General features: G+C 36.9%; 1 protein-coding gene across 3 annotated transcripts in view; it reads right to left on the reverse strand.

The window, feature by feature from the left end:
- Positions 1 to 15267, reverse strand: part of Psn (presenilin) — a 19419-nt gene continuing 4152 nt past the window's right edge. For 2 of the 3 annotated variants that reach the window (XM_085948426.1, XM_085948428.1), the window contains exons 3-9: positions 13665 to 13874; positions 12599 to 12819; positions 9022 to 9120; positions 6644 to 6877; positions 4340 to 4525; positions 887 to 999; positions 1 to 539 (exon numbers count right to left, since the gene is read on the reverse strand). In XM_085948426.1, the coding sequence (XP_085804552.1) occupies positions 384 to 539; positions 887 to 999; positions 4340 to 4525; positions 6644 to 6877; positions 9022 to 9120; positions 12599 to 12819; positions 13665 to 13874 (1219 nt within the window). In that variant the 3' untranslated portion in view covers positions 1 to 383. The remainder of the gene's footprint in view (positions 540 to 886; positions 1000 to 4339; positions 4526 to 6643; positions 6878 to 9021; positions 9121 to 12598; positions 12820 to 13664; positions 13875 to 15267) is intronic. The other variant, XM_085948427.1, reaches the window with a different exon arrangement.

Raw genomic sequence — 15267 nt, forward strand, 5'->3', positions numbered from 1 at the left:
TCGCTTGGTCTAAATGCAGCTTTATATGTAATGTAAAAAAAAAATGTAGAGTATAAAATTGTATTATATTGGATGGTACGAGCAGAAATATGTTGCAAAATACTTACCGAAGTTGTATTTTGTTACTTCTACAGCACATTCCGAGCCAGATAAAATGATAGAGATGTATTTTAAATCACATACAAACAATCACCGTGTTTTAGTTTGCCGTTTGTCCATAATTTTCAATATTATTTTGTCCTACACAAATTCGTACAAAAAAATCAAAATTCAATCGAATAGTCTTTCCTTAATTGTAAAATGTATCACTAGTGATTTTATATAAAAATTAAAATATTTTCTAGCCGAATTGGGAATGTTATAAATGGGATTATTTTGGACTGCTATATGAACACCTGTTCACTGGCGAGTGCATCCGAAAACGGTGCCACTATGACTTTGGTGCCGAAGTAGAAGACCAGTCCAAAAGTGATTGATATCGGCAGCGCCGGCAGAGCTTTCTTCAGCATCGCCAACAGCAGCAGGGTGATGCATAGACCCTGCAGAAAAAAAGACAAAACCCATCAGTACCTATCATACTTAAAAATTGATTAACCAATCATTTTTTATTTAATACACTTATACCACACTATGCGTTTGTTTGTTGTTTCACCTTACTGAGTTGTTACCGCATGTTTTCCAAATCAAAATCTTCCAATTCCGGCCAGAAAGTCAGTTATCATTTGCCTTTGAGTGGACACCTTGTAACGGTCGTTCTTTCATCATCTACAGCCCGATGACACCTCCAGCCCAAAAATAGCACTAAACCGTATCAATTTTAAATCGATGGGTTAAAGACGTGTGTAAAACACTTAAATCAGAGTATGTGAGGAAGATGAAAACTTACGATGAGGACTGCCACGAAGCAGGCCAGCGTCGTGTTCCAGTCTCCGTATGAGGACGCCTTCCCGACCAGAACACTGTAGAAGATGAAATCACCTAGTCCCAACTTCACTCCACCTGAAATCCAAGCATACATTTTTAATCATTAGTAGTCAGTCACCTCACGTTTAGTTTCTCACAGCAAAGTCTCTTAGAGCCAGATGCTCAGTCATACTAGTGTGGTCAAGTGACGCTAAAGCTTGGATGTTTGTAGATCTGAATAATGAATGACAGACAGCGTAAGCGTGTTTGACATAGAGTTGTTATTAAAAAAATATGCTCAGAATATAATGGTCACTGTATCTGCAGTGCGTGCATCTATTCCATTAACCTTTTTATCGCGACATAATTTCGCTCATGTACTTGTTCGGGCGCGCTGCGATTTTTACGATTCATAAATCATACCGAAACGTCATTAAAAATGTACCTAAAATCCACTGAGTGGCTCTAGCTATAATAAAACATTCCTTTTAATTTTACAGCATGTGAAAATAAACAAAAAGATCGTAAATTAAGCAACAGAGCTTTAAGAAATTCTGTCATACATAATAAAGCACGCTTGGAGTACATACCGCAGAGTGAAGTGGCCTCTATGATACCGGATAAGTGGTAGACACTTGCGCCGATGATTAATGTTCACACGTTTTTTAACACCAACACAGAACGCACACAATCGTTATTGTTATATTATTTCCTTACAACTTGGTCTCATATTTCAGTCACACCTAATTAATGTTTATGGCTTAACTATATTTCAAAAATTGATTTTGTCATGGTAGTCATAAAAACAGGGCACAGAGCATAAAGCGACATCACATGCTTCACACATAATGTTCGTCATTTTTCTTTTTTTATCTTTAGTAGTTGAAGCAATACACACACGACATCTTCGATATGGTTTTGTTTTATTTACTGTTGGAGGAATTTTACGGGGTAAATGTCTTAGGAGTTCTGTTTTTAAAATTCTTTTTGGGTTATTAACTACACGAGTAGTTTGTGATGTCGATGGTCTTGAGGCACTGCCATATGTTTCGATTAATTGCCGGATTACGTTTAATTGAAATTCAGCTAAACTAATTTTTTTACCGGTGATAACTTTGTAAAGTATGCTACTATTTAATAAAAATAAATCTATGATGTGGAATCCAACCTTTTTATACCACTTAAGACTCTTTCGCATACACGAGAGGCTGCTCAACATCATGTCAGCTTTGTCTACCGTGCCCATATTTTTATTATAATCCACAACGCATTGTGGTTTTATAATGGGTTGTCCTGTGGCCCTATTAATTTTATCTGTCGGTACCATGGAGTCATCGTGCATGGTACTGATCATATGCACTTCCCGCCTATCATGCCATTTTAACACGAGCAATGGGCCACGGTTAAGAGATTTTACTTGTCCTTTCTTCAGTTTATCAAATTTTGGCATTGACTTTCGTGTTTTACGTACCGTGCCGCAAGCATTTGTCTTTTTTTTATGTAGAAACTGAAATAATTCTGGGCTGCTGTACCAATTATCACAAAATATTTTATGCCCTTTACCAAAATAATCCTTCATCAAAGTGGTGACAACAGCCCCAGATATTCCCAAAAGTTCACTATCACTTATTTCGGTTTCTACACCACAATAAATAATAAAGTCTAAAATATAACCGGTTTCCACATCACAAATCACAAATAATTTGATTCCAAACCTATGTCTTTTTGACGGTATAAATTGTTTGAATATTAATCTCCCTTTAAAAACAATGATACTTTCGTCGATGCAGAGATTTTCGTTTGGTAGCATTGTTTCTTTGAATATTTTTCTGCAGTGGTCAAGAAGTGAGCGCACTTTATAAAGACGATCTCCAGTAGGGATTTGGGTATCAGAGTAATGTAGCATTTGTAGAATCAACTCATACCGATCTCTTATCATAGTTTGGCCAAATATTTTAGAATTTAATAATGGATCAGCACTCCAATGTTCTTCAATTGTGAGATGGCGATTTCTTGTCATCAACATTGATACAGCATAAAAAACATACATCTCTTCTGGGCATGTATCATACCAGGCATGGATCCTTGCATTCGGAGTGTGGGCTTGTGTGTTGAGCATATGGTTGTGGTAATTATTTGTATGGTTAACTATGGTATTCATTATTGTTTTGTTAAGAAAATGACGAAAAAATTCCATTTCTGTGGAATTTTCATTGAGCTGTACACTAGGGTTAACGCCTGAATTGAAACTATCAAAATCGTATGTGATCGGCACGAAGGGACCCGCAGTCCACGATTGGAGTAAACTGTCTGGTGCTGCACTGGTAGACGGTTCAGCCACTCCTTCATCACTGCCTATATTGGAAGGCTCGTCAACATCGTCGGGATGTTCTACTAGCGCAGCTTCTTCATTATCACTTTCCATCTCATAGTCCGAATCCAAACATTCAACATCAGGGATAGACATTTTTATTTAAACACTAAATATGCTATTATAACTTAACAGTTTTGAGGAAATTTAAAGTTTTAATTCACTACACAATAATATTAAATTTTAATCTTAGTTCTTTATTCGACTAAAATGAGAAGAATTTTAATCATCACTTTCCTTGAAATAAAAATGAGTGGCCGTGAATTTTGAAAATCTATTCTACATTTTTTAATTTAAATTTAAATATTTTACAGATTATTATTTACTTATTCTCAATTTTTCGTATGTATTTCCATACAGTACAAAAGATTTATTATAGGAATTTTAAATTATTTATGTGTTAATAATTTCGTTTTCACTTTACAACCACTGATTTAATTCATAAAATCACTTTTCATTTAAAGAATTAACGCACATAATTAATTATTAACAGAATGGCGCATCAATAATAATTTTATAGAAAACCGTAAAAAACTTTGAAATGTATCAATCACAACACGAAAGCAATCGACTGTTGAAAATTATCACCGCACTAGCCGATTTCATGTATGAGATCATTAACATCAATTCGCGCCGGCGCAAATTGCGCAAAGCAACTAGCGGTAAATTTTGAAACCAATCATTGGAAATCTGTTTTACTCCAATATCGACAGGGTATGTGTCTTTGCTTAATTTCGAATTATCTAAAAAGTCTTATTGAAAAAAAGTCACAGATGTCAGTAAAGGAATAACCCAGCTAGTTTTTCAAACAAATTTCGACTGTATTACTCGCCGAATTACGAAAATACGGAGGTAGAAACTTATGGGCACTTCTGGATGCCCTTAGCGGTGAACGGTTTAACTATCATGGGCATTTCTAGATGCCGTTAGCGGGAGGAGGGTTAAAATTGGCATTAAAACATATTTTGGCTCACATGCAGTTTCGCAATATAGCTGGTTTTGACACCACGACGATGCTGCACAAAAGGAAAATAAGTTATAAGTAGGCTGTATGTTTCCACTCACGTTCTTCCTCAACCTGTTGAGGTGGCGGAGGGTTGTCCGTTTGCTGAATGGCCCGGGGCACGGCCCTGGTCCGGGGAGCGCTGTTACCCTCCTGTTCCACTCGCAACTCTCTTCTCCTCTGCTCTGTGCGTTCCGCCGAACGTTCTGTCCAACCGTTGTCGAAACCTGCTTCTCCGCCTGAGCCTTCTGTGAAAAAAATAACATTCAATACTTAGTTTTTAAAGAAAAAAATATTTGACTTCTAGCAGATGTATTCTAAATACGTAACACCAAAACAATACAACATTAGTTTTCTCAATACGAGATCACTTGCTACATATTGTGATGTATTCAAAGCGCTAAGCAGAAATCTTGGGTTTATGAGTTAGCAAAAATAATGTCTATTAACAAAGCCTCTGAAGTATGCATTAACTGGGATTAATTAGCGTTTTTAGCTACAAACTGTCACTATGCAACATATTTTCAACAAATTAGAATGTTATTATGTGGAAATATACTCATATATTATGATGATCGATTCATTTCCCAATTACCTACGTGGTCGCAGCGATGATCTATTCTGGGTCGGAACCGTTTTCATCATGTCAAGCCTATCAGGCACTATTGGCGAGTTATAGAGAGATAGAGAGCATTTTCAGTGACGTGCTGTACATTTTGTTTCGAAATTTTATTTTACTGTATAAAATTGTCACAGTTGTTTTTTATCGTATATATATCTATATATTTATCGTAAGTTCCTGTGTACTGATGAAAGAAGGAAGAAGTACTCGCGGTGGAAATCCAAGAATCTATTACCATAATTCAATTGATACTTTTCTGTTGTAAAAAGCACAATAATTTGTAATAGTAATGGAATCTTTACAATATATTCCATGTTTACTCAGCAGTTGTTTACTCTTCACTAGATATTCACCATTTAAATAATAATTATTGATATGCGACATGTGATTACTTTACATAAAGTGGTAGATAGCATTACGTCAAAAATCGGCCATTTTGAGTAATGAATAGAGAGATTTCAACACACTCTATATCTGATAAAACAAGTTCAGTCATATTCCTTGTATTTTTTTACGTAATGACAATTAACATCAACTGTAGCCGTCAGATTGAAATGATTTTTGGTGACGCAGTTAAATAAGGAGTTGAGAGTTTTAAAAACTGTTTTAGTGAGACCTGAGACCTCCGTCTTCTATCTTTCCGATCAATTATTGTTAATGCTAATACAATGAGGCAGGGGAAGGGGAGAAAGAGAGCTACATAATGTGAGAAAGGGAACCTGGTAAATTTCTAAAATACAAATGAGTAAAGGTGGGAATCTGGGACAGCATTTTTATCATTTTAATGTTTTATAATATTTTTATTTAGTACATGTTGTGCTTTATGAAATATCGGCTAATATAGTGGTGTTACTTTTGATAATGTTTAGTGATTCAAACTAAATAATGAGGGAAACAAAAGGCAGATCGGAATGTTAAAGATTAAGGTTTAACAGAATAAGTAGATTAAAAAAAGATATTCTAGGATTTCACAATTTTTAAGTAAATACACAATACACCGTATTGTCCTTCAAGGTCTAAAAACCAAGTGGGTCAAGTTATGTTTTGGTTTGTTTATATTTTAGATTAACTAATGATACGCCCACGGTGGCCGCGCGGTTTAAGCGTTGGACTATAACGCCGTGGGTCCCAGGTTCGAATCCTGGGTCTAGCAAGTACACATATTGTTTTTCAATTTGTGTGTGAGTCAAGGTATGGACCTAATAGGTTGAGCAAGTGGCTGACATCCATTTCTCGTAAAAAAACTAAATCTGTTAATACAAACCTCTAATCTGTGGAGGCCCATATGATACTATTAGGATCGGACATGGTCAAAAAAAAAAAATGATTTTTAAACATTTAATGTAGAATACGTTTATCTACAAGACATCTCTTGAACAATTAGTGCAGTCGCTGGAGCACCATATTTATATTATAATATTTATATTAGCCCGGACGCAAACCAAAAATATTATGTAATAATTGTTCGTTATCTAATCTACGCATGATGTTTTCATGACTACTGTATTTTTATTTTATTATTTTCTTCTTACTTGACAAGACACGATGTATACTGCATATTTACCTTTTGTTGAATGGCTACAACAATTATTGTTGCCGGACCTTATCAATTGATCGTCAATGCGACACATTCCGTACCATTAAACAAACAGTGGAACCACGAAAAGCTCGATTTATGGGTAGCAAATAAAACCGTAAAAGTCCAGAATATAAGGGTGAAAATAAAAGTTGAAAGGGGGCATACCATGCGTTCGGAGACGAGATAGGGGCACCAGCTCGGGTTGCCGGGGAGGGGAGCGGTGTCTGTTTGGTGTGGTGGTGTGGCGCGGCGACTGCGCATGACCGTGATTGGTCGGTGAGGTGTCGGATGACGGGGGACGGGAGAGCGAGCGGGATTGGCTTTGGGAGGTTGGTGTGTGAGCCCTACCTTCCGACTGGGGAGAGGACGGCGCCGCCATGTAGCTGTACATGAAGGTGGCTGCAAACAAACAAACGGCAAAGATTAGCTACAGAAAAATGAATTAACTGAAATAAGATCGTTGTGAAGATGGATACATGGCCCGAAACAGCTGTCAACATAGATAACTCAAATATCATAGAATTAACAAAGACTTTGGTTTTAGAGTGATCATAATTGAGTTCTACCACTTACTTGCAAATTCAATTAACAAAATCAACCACAATACATAAGACGGCTAATAAAAAAAGCCGATATGTCAGATATATGGTCAAAACCAAACAAAAAAATTCATATTTACATACATATTATTATGTATTCTATGTGCAACAAAATATGTGACTTCTAAAATGTGCAAAAATCATACAGAAAAAATGTTTAAAATCACGATGATTTTTTTTTTTTTTTTCGACCATGTCCGATCCTGATAGGATCATATGGGCCTCCACAGAGTGGAGGTTTGTATTGACAGATTTTGTTTTTTTACGAGAAATGGATGTCAGCCACTTGCTCAACCTATTAGGTCCATACCCTGACTCACACACAAATTGAAAAACAATATGTGTACTTGCCAGACCCAGGATTCGAACCTGGGACCCACGGCTTTATAGTCCAACGCTTATGCCGCGCGGATGATGATTCAAACTGACATAAATATATATCATCATCATCAGCCGGGGTCAATCCACTGCTGGATGAAGGCCTCCCCAAGCTTTCTCCAACTCTCTCGGTCCTGTGTCGTTCGCTGCCACGTATTTCCGCCGAACTTTACCAGTTCGTCAATCCAGCGGCTTTTAGGGCGACCCTGTGGCCGTTTCGTACCCCTTGGGTACCACTGGATGACGGCATTTGTCCAGCGGCCGTCCTTTCGGCGAGCAATGTGTCCCGCCCATCTCCATTTCAGCTGTTTGGCAACGTCTATTACATCGCGTACTCTTGAGTACGGATGAGGTGCATAAATATATATAAATAAATGTTAATATATCTAATTTAATTTTACATAAATGTATTGCAAAAAAGAACATATCAGCTAATAGAAATGGGCATATCGTTCTAATTTGAAAATAGAAAGCTGGGTATTCATTAGCGAGCCGTAACAGTGACCGTTGCTGATACTGTAACCAGCTCTAGATGTGGACGCGACGTCAATGATTTCCATGTAACCGATGGCGAGCAGCCGTATCCGCAGTGTTCGTTCTGAGCTGAATCATGTCAGAATAATTATTGTTATCACATTTAACGTCCACGAGCGACTTCGAGCCTCCCTTTGATTCGCGGTAAAAACTGACAAACGAACGATCGCTGTGAGCGCGCCTCAAGCTGCTCGCGAGCTAATTATTTGGTGTCCATACTGGTTACTGTATCTGCAACGGCCATAATTAAGTCTCGCTAATGAGTGAGCTAATTATTTGGTGTCCATACTGGTTAATGTATCTGCAACGGCCATAATTAAGTCTCGCTAATGAGTGAGCTAATTATTTGGTGTCCATACTGGTTACTGTATCTGCAACGGCCATAATTAAGTCTCGCTAATGAGTACCCCGCTTAATACGATAGAAAAAAGAAAGAAACATTAAAACCAACCAACTACGTTTAATGCAAGGTAGTGTAATTTACCACTAATATTGAAATGTGAACTTTTCGGTTTTTGTAAATAGCTTTTCATACAATAGTATATGGGTTAGGCAAAGGTATGAAAACTTTTGACACTATGCTCAGTTTATATTTCTTACGGCTTACGACAGACTGGCGATAATTAGCAGCACAAACGATAAATAAGGAAAAACACCCGCATCTTTGGCGACAGCAAGAAAGGAAAATAATAATTTAGAGAGGCACGTCAGCTGAAATATCAAAGCAGTCTATGTGGAAGAAAGAGGTTGCCTACACGACGGTTCGACCGAGTGAAGGACACTACGGGTCTCTCAATATCGGACTACTATGTGGATGGCTGAAAGCAGGAATCTCTGAAGAGAAAGTAGGTTCTTTGAAAGTAATCACGATAGTTAAGTCAGGTACACGGTTGTATGTGCAAACTCACTGATACATATTATTAGATTGCTTAACACAGAATTTCTTAGCTACTGACATTTGTATCTACGGCTGCCAAACAGCGTTTGGCCATTGAAGTTCAAGAATGAATAGTCAAGTGTCAAATTACTTACAGGAATAAATGAGAGCGGGGAATATCGGTTCATTTCTTGACTGAGCGGTTTCCACCAGTATTCTCAGCGGACCATTTGGCGTGAGTACCGCAACTAAGTCTGAAATTAAAAATACAATAACTTATTTAACATGTACACAATTTTTTAAATCATTGATATACGTCTACAGTACATGCTTATACATCACTATACAGGCATTTGTTATACAGCTATTCGTTATACAGCTATTCGTTATACAGCTATTCGGTCCTTTATCAAAAGGCTTCTCTCAGCTCCTTCCACTATTCTCGGTCCCTAGTTCTTTGCTGCCACATCATTAATTATTTTGTCTATCCAGCGGGTTTTAGCGTGTCCCTATTATAGATGGCATTTGTCCAGCGGTTGTCTACTCACCGAGCATGTGTCCATCTTCTTCTTATTGTGCCATCCCCTAGTAGAGGTCGGCCGCAAATTTGAAGGCACTATGAAAGCGCCGAAATGGACTCCATGCCAATTAGGTTCTGCAAGCAGTGGCGGCCGGTGACAAGAATATGAGGGAGTGCAAAAAAACTCACCTATTTATGCAAGAAGTCCCCATCTTCCATCGATTTTGAAAACACGTCGATAACACGAACATTAAAGTCTGGTGTTGACGATATCAATTGTTTTTCTATACTTAACATCGCAAGAGCATTTAGCCTGTCTTGAGTCATTGTATTTCTCAAAAATGACTTAACCTTTTCTAAAGTTGAGAAACAACGCTCACTTCCTACTGAAATCATCGGGATTGTACAAATTATTTTTAATAGGGTAACACTTTTGCCAAATACTTCCAGTAAATTATTATTAGTGAAAAGTTGAAGTAGCAATAATGCTCCAACAGTAACGTAGAAATCTTCTCTACTGTATAAGACTATTAGTTCATTTTTAAGTTAAAATTTGTCACGTTAATAATAATTATTCATTATTTATAATTAAGTATTAAATTACCCGATTTAAAAAAATTCATTTACTAAAATATAAAGCCAGCCGGCTAGGTAGGCGGCTAGCTCTCTTCAGTACACATTTTAAATATACGTATGATTTTGAAATGATTAATGCGAAACATAGCTGATAATTTGGCATAATTCGGTCGCGTTGTTTACGGAACTCTAACTGTGACCGCCGATTTTTAAAAATTCATTGCGTGCAGCCGCATTGTAGATATGTTTTAGACGATGCATATTTACATATTCCCCAAAGTTTTAACGTTGTCCATTGAGTAATAAGATAGTTATAATAAAAGTTATAAAAAATAAATGTCACCTCCGCGCATTGCCAATCTGCCCCTATGTTAAACGTCGAACTGCAAAAAATGATATAAACTTTGCAACGAAGGAATTTCGGCACATTTAACATGATGAGTGACATGCTTATTGAACATATTTAAGCCGAAACGTCGATATTGAGTGGGAAAAATCAATATCTTCGGTATTTTCTTTAAAATCAGCCCATGTCAGATTCAAATCGCAGAACGTTCCCGCGACACGACAGTGCTGTGATCTGTCATATAAAATCGCAGCTTCGTTTAATGAATGCATTGTCACGATACCTACGATGACGTTATTGCATTGAATCGTCGATTTATGCTCTAAATTCCCATTGATGACATTCTGCCGCTACGGCAGCTATCCAAGGTAGGGTTGTATCGAAGTATTAGCACTTATTGTGATCCGAAAGCAGTCTTTATACTTACCCACCTATAGAATAGATGATGCGCCGATGTGAATAATAATTGCTTCATGAATTCGACTCGGAAAATTAATTCCCATTAAACTATAGGACAGTGGGTAGTTATCGACATACTACCTACACAGTTACCTACCTAATGATAAGGTTAATGATACCTACCTAATCTCAAAATGACCACGAAAGAAATGGGGCCTTTTTATCGTACTTACTTACCTATCAAAATAGGTACCACCTAATCTCAAATCGATCACGAAATAGGGCCCCATTATCGTTTCAAATAAGAAAAATTATAAATAGGTAGGTAGGTACCGTTCAATGAATGAATACCTGGCTGAGCTAATAATGTCGGCCAATGTAAACTGTCATCCGTCTCGATGTGAATCGCTCATTAAAATAACGATGAACAATAATAATTCCACTTGTAAAATTCTCATTCAACGACAGTACCTATGCTCCATTTCCTTCTTATTGAATAGATACCTACCTACCTATCTGTACAAAATAAACGTAATAATAAATATTATAAGTCCTATGTAACTAGGTACCTACTTCAATACGACAAACACTAGGATAATTAATTGTTAAAAGCTACCCACCCACCTACGTCTACAATTCTACACCTAAGTACCTATTTATTCTCAATAACAGCGTTTCTGTGAAATACCCACCTGATTAAAAAAATCAACAAGCTGAACTGAACTGTGTGTACATCTACCTATTGAAACACTAATAGTAATAGGGTAATCTCAAAATGAAAATAAAAAAATTAATCCACCAACGTTAGCATAATACGAGTAATATCGGCGAAATCGGTGAAACCGGGAGCGGCGTACGTTGAACTAAACTTACTAAACTAACCGTTTGATAAATAAGTCGGGAATATATTTCTATTTTTGCACGGCATGCATCGACATGACATTAGTCATCAATAATTAGGCTTCCAACTATATCTCGACGCGTGGCCTAAGCGCTTGTGTTGGAATATTTATATCGGCCAGTGTATGGTTTTATTGTCCGAACGCCGAGTTAAGCTTTGTGTGCTATGGCATTAGGTACAAGCAACCTCCTGAAGAATTAACTTGGAAAACATCATTTCCAACGAAGATTCATGTAGTCTTATAGAACTTTGTTGGTTTTGATTCTACTAGCCTCATTTGCTGTTGTGAATTTTTAAATGTATGCGTGAAAAATAGTGTAAACTCAAGGTACACTTTGAATTTTGCTCCTTGCCATGTCTCACCGATGGAGGTATGTGTGTATTAGTCGCGTCTCATTGGTGTAGTTACGTGTGTATTGGTAGACGGTGGCGTTGCGCGTCGAAATCACTATTGCTCGAATGCGCGCGGAATTCAAAATGATTGATTTCGTATAAGTTTTCGATATCGTATTTTTCGGAATACATGGGGGTTGTATATTATATATTTTTATTTAATCGATGATGGGAGTGCAGTGCACACTTTGCTCCTTTACTAGAGCCGTCCCTGTCTGCAAGTAATCCTGTCATACCACTATCAATTGACATTTGTTGACCGAGGCAAGAGTTACTCTATCGACAGTAATAACCTTTAAGGATTCGTCTAAAGTTGCGAACAAGGAATGAACATTCTACTTAAAGTTGATCGCGATGAAGAACACATTTTTTTTTTCAATGTTATATAAATAATCACAGTGAATTTGACCTCATGAACAACTGAGCGAATTGACCTTTGTACACATCAAAAGATAAAAAATGATAATGCTGAAACAGTTGGCTCAATCTAGAATCGTGTAGTCCAAATTGCAAACTGAAGGAAGGTTTTCAAAAAGATTAAACTTTTATAATATGGGGGATGATCTACAATGCGAAATGGTTTTGGACATAACATACCCCATATTGAGATGGCGGCTAGCACGACCCACGTGGTCCACTCGGGCAGGTATTTGATGAAGACCAGCGCCATGAGAGCGGCCACAAAGATGAGGTATGACTGCAGCAGCAGCAAGGGACCTTTCCAGTGGATGCACATCATCCCCACAACGCCAAAGTTCCACATCGCCAGACTTAGAGTGAAGTAATCCATCGGGATGTTGTATGCCTTGAGGGCTACTCTGTGATGAAAAAAAATTAAGTAAATGAAGTCACACGATTTTTCATATTGTTGCCCCCCCCCCCCCCATTGTCGCACTCGGTTACAAAATCTTTTACCCCCGTCTAAATTATGTTAAAAAACAAATTCATTGAAAATGATCTACATACTTCTGTATAATGATATTTTGGAATATTATATCCTCAGAAAAAAGGAGTTTATATCCCCATTGTTAGAAATATTCACATTATATTAGACCTCCCCCTTTAGAATGTGATGTCATACATGAATGACCCACAGAATAAATTAATAAGATAGAAGCAAAAGAGTCCCCATAGACCAAGATTTTAAAGCCAGTTTTGGTTGTTGAATTAATGACGGTAAGGCCACAAAACATAACAAATAATATAAAGACCGTCCGAATGTTGTCAAATATTACCAATATTAAACACACGTTTTATTTAAATGACAAACTTTAATACGCATTGCGATACAGACGTAACTATTGAAAAAGAAACATATTCTTTGACACCGAGTTGATACTATGCAAGGTGGGATGTTCATTTTATTATTTTGTGTACAGACCTAAAAACTTATCTGTAGAATGGGCAAAAATGGAACTACGAACTACCATAGGACGCCATTTTGAAAATGTCAGATTTTGTCCAGTTATTAGTCTTGATTGGGTAGTTTTCGACAGTGGCTCCCCCATCCCATTCTTCAGATAAATTTGTAGGTCTGTAAAATGAGTGGATATCAGAATAATGCATTTTGAATTTGGAATGGTTAGATACTATAAAGATATAAACATATTTAATATATAAAATTAATTCATTTGTGGTCACTCTGACTGTTTTCAATACTCACTCTAAATACAAGTACGAGAAGAGAAAGAGAAGCATCAGAGATGAAACTATGAGCCATCCGTGCACAATCTTGTAACAATTATATTTATACAGCAGAATCAGCACGACGGTCATGACTATGATGACGGCTATTAGGATCAGCGAATTGGCGACGGCGTTCCATGCTTTGGTGCTCGACTCCGGACTCTCTTCGTGAAAAGGTGTGTAAACTCTGCAAAACAAATCATAAACATTAACAACTGGGTTTGCATTTAATTTGTATATTATACACAGATGTTGAAGAAAACCTTCTGCTATAGAGATGGCCTCGCTTCAAGGTGCAGTACGATAAATAGAAAAGGAGGAAGAGAGGCGGGCGGAAGCGGGAATTGCGCAGTAGTAAGGGCGAGGTGCGATAAGCAACATTTACTTAGCTGTGGGCAATGTGAAGACCACAATGTGTGGTTGCCTGTATTTTCTCAGATCCATTTCCCCCCGTGTCCAAATAGACCAATAAACTTAAACTACTCTCAACTTTAAGACGTTGTAACCAGCGGCGGCTGGTCTAACATCATACAAGTGCATTGCACTGCTTGCATTGCTATGAAACATCGTTCAACATCGTAAATATATTTTTTCTTCATAGGTTTTCAATATTATCGCTCACTTATTGTAATGCAAACCATAAACCGATGTGCCCATATTGTCAAAAGGCGATAATACAGTCACTATGCACCGTATACGTCATCCTCACTGAAATCATTTACGCCCGGGCAATATATTTAGTTTACTTAAAATGAACCCACAGCTTAGTATGAACTAAAGCCATTAAAAAACAACTTTAACCGTGCTAATAGTTTTCGCCATGCGTAAGTTCCAGTATATCGTGCGCCGACCGGGTAAAATGACATCATATTGGTCTGAGTAGAGAGCAATTATAGGTTTGAATTATCGTTTGTTATTATAGTCGCTGTTGCTTACTGTTCACGGTCAAATTATGTTTAGTATCATATTTAGCAATCTCGTATGTAAAATGTATGTAAAACTAAAAACAATAGAATTCATTATTTTATAAATTTAAAATCGGTGAAATACAATTTCGGTAAGATATTTTGATTTATGTATACTCCAATTTAAATCAGTGAAGATAAAAATAATTTTGCTACCTACCGCATTTCTGGAAAAATAATATTTCATTATCCTGTGTGTTGACTAAACGCGAAATGATGTCGGTTATTTATAACATAGAAAATTATTAATTCATGAATTCTAGTGATGAGCTAATAAATCTTAATACTATTTCGCAAAGTGCAGTTTCATTATAATCATTATTCATACAGTGTACAAACTGCTAAAGATCCCTAATGTACTTATATAGAATTAGATGGCTTCCGTTAAAAGTAAGAGGTATTTATCTACTATAAGAGATACAATCGTTTCTTAAAACTAATCCAATAAAGATTTAAGTAACTCGCATCATTTTTTATTAAAAATATAAAATATAAAAGTAATTTCCCAAATGTCAATAACCTTTTGTCAAATCAAAAACAACGCCGAATTGATTTCATTTTTCAATAAGTTTCCAGCGCACCCTCAAAAATTACAATCCAAAAAATCACCGGCCG

This window comes from Rhyacophila brunnea, unplaced genomic scaffold (genome assembly GCF_057557595.1).
Source record: "Rhyacophila brunnea isolate RB1 unplaced genomic scaffold, BYU_Rbru_1.0 scaffold_20, whole genome shotgun sequence".
NCBI lineage: Eukaryota > Metazoa > Arthropoda > Insecta > Trichoptera > Rhyacophilidae > Rhyacophila > Rhyacophila brunnea.